An 8,212-nucleotide genomic window follows, 5' to 3' on the forward strand; every position below is an offset into this window, starting at 1 on the left:
ACCTCAGACTATCATATCAAATTGATCTTCTGTTGCTCAAAATTGTCAATCAAAATATTAGATTCCAAAGAACTAGACGTATACCCCTGATAATCCTGCCCTCAAACCAGAAATCCTAGAATGCTGACACATAATTGTGGTTCTCAGACCTCCTTGCTCTAGTCAGCTGTTAAAGGCTTGATGTACCAGTGTCCAAGAAAGGTAAACTACATTTCTGCCAGAGGTTCCAAGATAATCATTTCAAATATTTTCCCTACATTTAAATATGTATAATCTTTCACTTTTGCATTCTTTCAGCTGTTTCCTTCCTCCTACTGAAAGTGATTTATGAATTTGTACCCTATTAAATACTTCCTATTAAATTTCCACAATCATCTCAATAAGAATGGACTTAGACCTTTCTCACACATAACCTTAAACTTAACAAAGTTAGTAAGCCATCCAGAGACTCTTGTATTGGACAGCATATAAAAACTTTAAATAAATTAATAAATAACAAAGGAAGACGCATTAATGTTTCCAATTACTTTTATACAAATATGTTTGTGGATTTTTCTAGGAAGCATTCTATTTTTGGCTATGTGGATACCAATTTCAGCTTTCTAGATCAAGTGGACATGTTCTAGTAAAGCTGATATTCCTGTGATTTGCTGAGTTTCAAGCAGATATACTACACAAAGGAGTAAAGGTGTTAGACTTGTTTCACTACAGAAAAGCAAACACAAGGCAAATCTTTACTGTACTGTTTTCCTCACAGTACTGTATCTGCATTATGAAATATATTCTGATATTTCTAAAATCATTTCCTGTAGCTAATTTTGGCACCTTTTTTTTTTTTTTTTTTTTTGCAAAGGCTGCAATGGGATATTAAATCAGAACATTTACACCATAAAATGTGGTAAGTAGAACTGATGTTCATTTTAAGAAGGAATTTATCAGCAATGAAAAGCAGCTTGATATGGTTATTGGTACTGTTACAAAATATAACACATTGAATATAATACAATCTAAATATTTTTGACTTACTTTTGAAATCTTACTCTTGTTGTCTCCTGTTAAAAATGCCAAATTGTTGATTTCATTCTGAATTACAAAATTTTGTTCTTCTCTCTTGAAATTCTGAAAGAAATAACAAGTTAATATGTGACTGTTGAGTATTTGTATAATGATTTGATGACATTCATAGCTGTGTACCTGTAAATACACATATTATAAAAATGAAACATGAAACTTTATCTTACATGTGATTTACACCAGAGGATGAAAACTTCAGCTACCATTCGGAAAAGTTCATCAGAATCTGCATCTGGTTTTTTAAGCCAGTTTGATCTAAATAGAAAAACAAAATGAGAGTAATATTCTCAATACATCAGGGTTCTTTATAATACCATTCCTGCTACCTGCCATGTTTAATTCTTTGCTTTGCATCTGACAATCACAACAGCAACAGCTTATCATTGCAGTATAAAAGTGTCTTTCTATCAACATGCATAGGAGATGCTGTTTACTTCTTTTACAAGTGAGCTGCATGCATTTAATACATTATCAACACAATCCATCTACAGAAGTAAATCCAAATGATTAATCTGAACCACAAACTTAGTAGGGCCTACTTCTGAGTAGTCATGCAATGTATAGGGTTGTACAAATATACACCCTAAGACAGTGGTTTTCATCCTTTCCACAGCTGGGGACTGGCGAAAACAGGAAAACCACCTAGGGATAACTGAGGCAGAAACAAAAAGCATCATTCACATAATACAGTATTCTGTGTATTACTTCCACACACAATACCAAAAAGAAAAAAGAGAAAAAGAAAAAGAAAGTTCTCCAAAATAACCAGAAATCAAACAAAAAATGCCAACAAAAGAACAAAATACCAAAATCAGCATAGCATGGCTTCCAGCCAGCTCCCACTGAACCATCTCTCCCCTCCCTGGCCCCCTTGGCAGCACTGGCACACCCCTGTGTATGCAATGCCAACTGAGGAAGAGGTGGTGGAGCACAGTCACCCCTGCACCAGTCTGCAGCGAGGGGGATGCGGACCCAAGGACCGGCAGGGAATCTGTGAACCAGTGCTGGTCCATGGACCAGTGGCTGAAAACCACTTTCCTAAGACACAAATATAGAAGATATCGGATCATTTATCACAAAATAATTATTTTTTCATAAAACTGTATTATCTTAAGCAGCACCATTAGAGATACAACTAGAATTTGTGTAGCAGTGGCATCTGTAACTGTAACAAAACCAGTACAGACAAAATTTCAGGTAAAATATACATTCTAGAAAGTTTTTAATTCAACACCAAATACTTTTTATCACAACCCAAATACTTTTTATCACAACCCAAAGAATATGTTTTCCTTTAAATATGTGAACTTGCTTATTAATGGCCTAAATTGCCTTGGGGACATTAGAATGCTGTTGAGGACAGAAAATGTTTTCTCTTTTAATGAGCATTCCTGATTTTTCATTGCTGTCTAAACACTTCATACATTTAAAAGACATCTATAAATTAAAATATCCTGAATTTTAAGATTCAGATAAGCTACTTAAGAAAGCTGAGAACTGTAAGATGCATAACGTTGCTTTTTTAGCTGTTTCCTCTCTATAGCCTGCCTAATCACATATCTGAACATCCTGAATTCTGTTTAAATAGTGCTTCACAGAATGAAAGCTGATATTACTGCTATCATTCACATGCTCCTTTCCTTGCTTAACCTAAATTTAGTGAGGCTTGATAATGTTCTCTTTGCCCTATTCTTTATTGATTTTTTCAAGAAAGCACTGTTTTTCCTTGTGTCAGGTGTCAAAGCTATCAAAGTTTCCACTTGCCAGCTTTAGTTAACACTGTTTGTTGATCCATGAAGTGACCTTGACTTCCATTGCTTTGACTTTGTTTATCTATTGCTCCAAGCATAAGAGGACTTAATTATTCCATTTCCCTATCATCTGAATCTACTGCTGTTAGGTAAGCTAATATTTCAATGATGCTTGAAAAGAAATACATTTTTGTTTATTTTTTAACATTGGGAAGAAAATGTATTACTTCACTTGAAGAAAATACTTGGCATTTTCAAAACAACGAATCATAGTTTGGCAATTTTGGGGGAGAGGAGAAGTAGAGAAGAACTGAGAGAACTGGGGAGCAAAAAAACAGCATTTTTGAAAATGACAGGCAAAAATGGTAACTTTATGTTTTGGTTTGTATGTGTGTAGCGTCCAAAGTGGAAATAGTAGAGATTGCCTCATATTTTTACTCCCCTCCACCCTTGGATAAGTGACTTGGTTGGGATGCCAGGGTGGAAATGCCACCATGAAGTGTGCAATATGCTGCATGCCATCATGAATATACAAGTCTCAGTCAAGGGTAGCTGCAGCTTGTCAACTCATACAAACCAGGCAACAGAAGCTATCTTGAAGATGAAAAAACTCTTGTGTGTGCTGCAATCTGTTTTGGGGTTATATGAGGGTTGTTTAACCCTTAAACAATCCCCACCACCTGCGTTAGGACAATACAAAAAGCCATAGTTGGGACTTGCATATTCATAATAGCAGCTGGCATATGCCACTCGTTAAGGGTAAGTTAACCTATGAACTGGCCCAATGTTTGTACTGCAGCAAGTGCCAGCTTCTTATCAAATACCCTGACAACCATCTCTCTATTCAAAAGTGCCCCTGAAATAATGCTAAGAGAATAGATCCACAAAAATAGATAGGCATGTTCAACTCAACTTTAATTTTCCATATTACCTTCCAAACTAGTCAGTCTGGTTATTATTGGCCCACAGTGGGTGGCTGATCTGAAATTATGCAAGTGAAGGTCTTTATTGTGCATTAGTCATCAGAGCTTCACCTACCTGTTGTTGTCTACGTAACGGATCAACATAGGATAAAAAGCATAAAGGTCTCGGCAAAGTACTGCAAATTCATCTAAAATGAGCAGTTCTGCTTCTTGAGTATCAGTTTTACTGTCTGCTTTCAGTTGCTCCTCCTCCATTACTATCTTGATGGCTTTCTTCTTTAGTTTTTCCAGTGTTGGAATAAAATGACTTTTCAACAGATCCGGCCTGGCTTTGCTAATAATTGGCTGAGCATACACTATATATAAAACACATACATGTAAAATTCATTTAAAATATATTTTGTTATGTTGCAAAAAACTATATAACCAAATACATTCTTTCCAGTGTTAATTTTATGAACCATGAACCCTACCTTTGAACTGTGATGGAACAATATCTGCATGAGCTGTCCTGAGGCTTGGAATTGTGCAGACTCCCTTAAGTGCACAAAGCAGAGTTTCAAAGAGAGTTTGGGAAGAACAACATTGGCTAATTCGGAAGAGAGTTTTGGCTAATGTATGGTACAGAAATGTAATAAGCAGATTAAATAAGAAGAGATGTATACTGTTCCTAGTTAGGAAAAAGTGTGGTTTCTTGCTGAAGCTGTACTCAGCAAATGGTAGTTTCTTGACAAGCCATGATATCAAACCAAATTCTGACCTTGGTTCTGATTCGATACAAACACTGAGTTAAACACAGAACTGATTTAAAACAAACAAACTTCTTGACATTTAGTTGGGAAGAGCTATATGTTTTCTAAATAGTTATTTTTGTAGTTAAGGGGAATATATAGAGAAATATGTAATTTTTTGTAGATGCGCCTTGGCTAATGGAAGAATGTTTGCTACCAAATGAACAGAAAGATTTCATTTGGGCAACAATTCATTCAGAGTTAATAAATCATCATCATCATCCCCAAGGACTTAGAATCTTATTACATATTGATCTGAAAGATACTTTCTGCAGCCAAAATGTAATTCTACTGGATATTTCATAGTATATTGATGTGCATGTAACTGTGTACCATTAAATTGTTTCTTTATATACTTGTTATAATTACACATGGGTTACTGGGTTTTAGTTGTGGTAGGTCTTACTGAGTTTTAGATTTACTGAACTAGGACATAGCATCAAGAAAAGCAGGAAAAAAAATCAAACTGTAGTGCAGCACATCTGATGTGCTAAACATGAACACTTCTGTATGTCTCCAACTACTTCTAATCATTTTTAATGGAACAGAATCTGTGACATAAGGCTTTTTAGGAGACTTAAGTATCTAAAGGATGAAGCTTTGTCCCGAAATCTATCCATACAAGTAAAGTTACTTAGTACCAACTTAGTAATGCAGGCCTTTCCTGTACTTTCTGAACTGATTATAAAATAACAAAGTAAGGACACTGCCATGGAAAGATTGTTCTGCATCTTTCTCTCTCTCTCTTTCTAGGAAAGTGATTATGGTCACTTTTTTGATCTGTCTCTGACAGCTATTTCTCTTTTGCACAAAGGAAACCATACATTATCAGATTTATTTAACCATACCCAGAACTAATACATTAAATTACTTTGCATATTAAATGCATATCTGACTCTGTGAGAGAAAGCTTCATAAAGAAAGTCATGAAAAATGCTTCTTTGCTGCTGACAAATATAAGAGGTGCAGTAAATTTGTTTTGAATACCTGCAATTCTCTTCATCCAAGTTGCTTCATCTATCCCCAGGTTGTTGTTGATGATTTTCAAAATGTTTCCCAGTATTATACTGAGATGCTGAGAGGTTACCATTGTACAGCAGGGCCCAGCACTTTCAGAAATGTTTTCTGGCCCCCTTTCCCACCAGTATGATAAATAGTTGCACAGCATCGGCAAGATAACCTCAATCACATGTGGCATTTCAGTGTATCTGGCTCCAGATTCTGCCAAGCTGTTTATTTCTTTCATTAAGCCATCCAAGTGAGGGATTTCTGGACACATTTCTTCTACTGTTTCAGGCATACCTAAAACTTCATATTGTGACACATAACAATAATTTTGCATAGGTTAACATTCTTTCTGCATTAAACAGCTGAAAAACAATTTATGTGATTTTATTTCCACTGTAATGCTGACACAAGGAAATCTGTTTTATTCCTTCCTTTCTTGGGCACATGGTAGACAGGTTCTCCATGGCTGCAAGCATGATTCATGCGCTGCTCAAAGCAATGCATTTTTAGCTTCTATTCTACATACGGAATTTTTCACTTATTCCATATCACACAAGTCTAGTTCCCACAAGCAGATAACAATGAACTACTTGTCTATAAGTATAGGCTTGAGCTGTAAAATACCAAAACAAAATAAAACAAAACCAAAGAGCCCTACATGGAATGGCACATTATGGTATATATGATTGCCACAATACTATATTCTGGAGACACTATAAAATGCTAAACAAACAAACAAAACACAACTGTTGTCACTGTGGCTTCATTTACATTAGGAACACAACAGTGTGAGCTGGGCAATCCACAAAGACAGCCATAGTTTCCTGGAATTTATTTTTATATCTGCAACAGCACATTTTCAGCCACTGCAATAACAGGAATCAGTTGTAAGTAGCAATGACTTGTATCTGTGGAGAGCTGATGGGAATGGGAGAATATTTTGAATGCATGAACTGGCCCACTGACACATTCCAGAAGTAAATCTAATATAAAGTCTGTTTTTACCATATCTGGACAATTCTATGCACTCTCTACATCAGAATCCATATGACCTTTTTTCTGTGAGCTTCAGTGACACCTGAAAATTCAAAACTAATACAGAGGCCCAAGTAGATGTGATATGAAAGATCTATAAACAGAGACACCCATATTGTGAGGAACTGTTGTTTGTGCAGCTCCTTTATATAAAGAACCACTAAACTATAGTTGGCAGCTTTTCGTTAACTTCAGGCACTGAAGTGGCTTCATCCACCCAGGCTGACCCCTGAATCAGCAACTTCAGATACTGAAGGTTTTGCTGCTCCAGCTGAGTCTTGCTTGAGCAATACAGTCTTCCTGAGTTCTGGTTGTTCCTATTTCCCCAGTTAAAACCACACACAATCCTTCTGTTTGTTCTGTGAGACGGAAACATACAGGTATTTCTATGTTCTTTCCCATGAGGTAAATGGCAACTTTGAGTGGGGGGAATTAATTAGGAAAATAGTGTAGTACAAAAATGTTTGTGCTCCCTGCCCCAGTGCTATGGTCATGATAAAATTCTTCCAACTTCCTACACCTCAGGAGATTGTGATCGCAGATCTACAGTGCCACATCTAATTCAGCCTTTCAATTTATTTTTGTAATCTAGATACAGGGATGGGGAATGAATTACATAATTTAGGAAAACACACTTAAATAAATAAAAGCATGGTAAACTGACTACTGTCTGACCAGAAACATAGAACATAGAACTTTTTTTGTTTAGTTGGAGGGCTGAAAATTCTTGAGGGCTACATTCCAATGGTAAACAGGACTGAAGACTGAAGACAAAGGCATTGGGAAATGCCTTAAAAAAGATAATGTCAAAGAAGTAATAGAAATAGCATCATATTACAGCTCTGAGCTCTCACTACTAATATCTAAGCCTTAGGAGAAACATTTCAACCTTTAAAATGGGAAAAACTATACAAAAGCCAGGAAATCACCAGAGAGGGAAAGAGGGTGCAGCCAGAGAAAGGGAGGTTGTTTACTTGTAACTGTCTTTCTTCAAGTGGTCATCAATGCATCCACACATACGGGGCACTGCAACTTCCTGGAGCTTGTATTCAGGAAGCTTCTAGCTAAGAGGGTTTCTGGTGGGAACTCCTCTCCACATCTTCAGCATTGCGACATGAGAAACGTTCCTGCTCCTTCCCTCAGTTTATGCAAGACCAGCATTGTGGCCTTGGAACAGAGAAGGATCAGCAAGTCCAACTTCAACATAGGTTGAAATCAACTGATGCAGAGTGATGGAAAGGCATCAAACTTGATCCTGTATCCCCACTCCACAACAGATAGGACCCAGGCATCCAATGTTATTGTTTCCCAGGCAAGAAGGAAGAGGCATAATTGTCAGTCAAAGATTGGGATATGAAGCGAGTTGTTGTTGTTAGTCGTGAAGTCATGTACGACCCATCGCAACCCCATGGACAACATTCCTCCAGGCCTCCCTGTCCTCCACCATCCCCCAGAGTCCACTTAAGCTCACACCGACTGCTTCAGTGACTCCATCTAGCCACCTCATTCTCTGCCATCCCCTTCTTCTTTTGCTGTCAATTGTTCCCAGCATTAGACTCTTCTCCAGTGAGTCCTTCCTTCTCATTAGGTGTCCAAAGTATTTGAGTTTCATCTTCAATATCTGGCCTTC

General features: G+C 37.0%; 1 protein-coding gene across 1 annotated transcript in view; it reads right to left on the reverse strand.

Moving 5' to 3' along the window:
* RYR3 (ryanodine receptor 3) overlaps window positions 1–8,212 on the reverse strand; it is a 397,078-nt gene that overhangs the window by 133,979 nt on the left and 254,887 nt on the right. Inside the window, exons 67-70 of the mRNA XM_044436195.1 lie at window positions 5,527–5,847; window positions 3,864–4,104; window positions 1,242–1,329; window positions 1,027–1,119 (exon numbers count right to left, since the gene is read on the reverse strand). Of these exons, the coding sequence (XP_044292130.1) occupies window positions 1,027–1,119; window positions 1,242–1,329; window positions 3,864–4,104; window positions 5,527–5,847 (743 nt within the window). The remainder of the gene's footprint in view (window positions 1–1,026; window positions 1,120–1,241; window positions 1,330–3,863; window positions 4,105–5,526; window positions 5,848–8,212) is intronic.

The sequence above is a fragment of the Varanus komodoensis genome, unplaced genomic scaffold (genome assembly GCF_004798865.1).
Source record: "Varanus komodoensis strain SLA01 unplaced genomic scaffold, ASM479886v1 scaffold3, whole genome shotgun sequence".
In the NCBI taxonomy this organism is placed as follows: domain Eukaryota; kingdom Metazoa; phylum Chordata; class Lepidosauria; order Squamata; family Varanidae; genus Varanus; species Varanus komodoensis.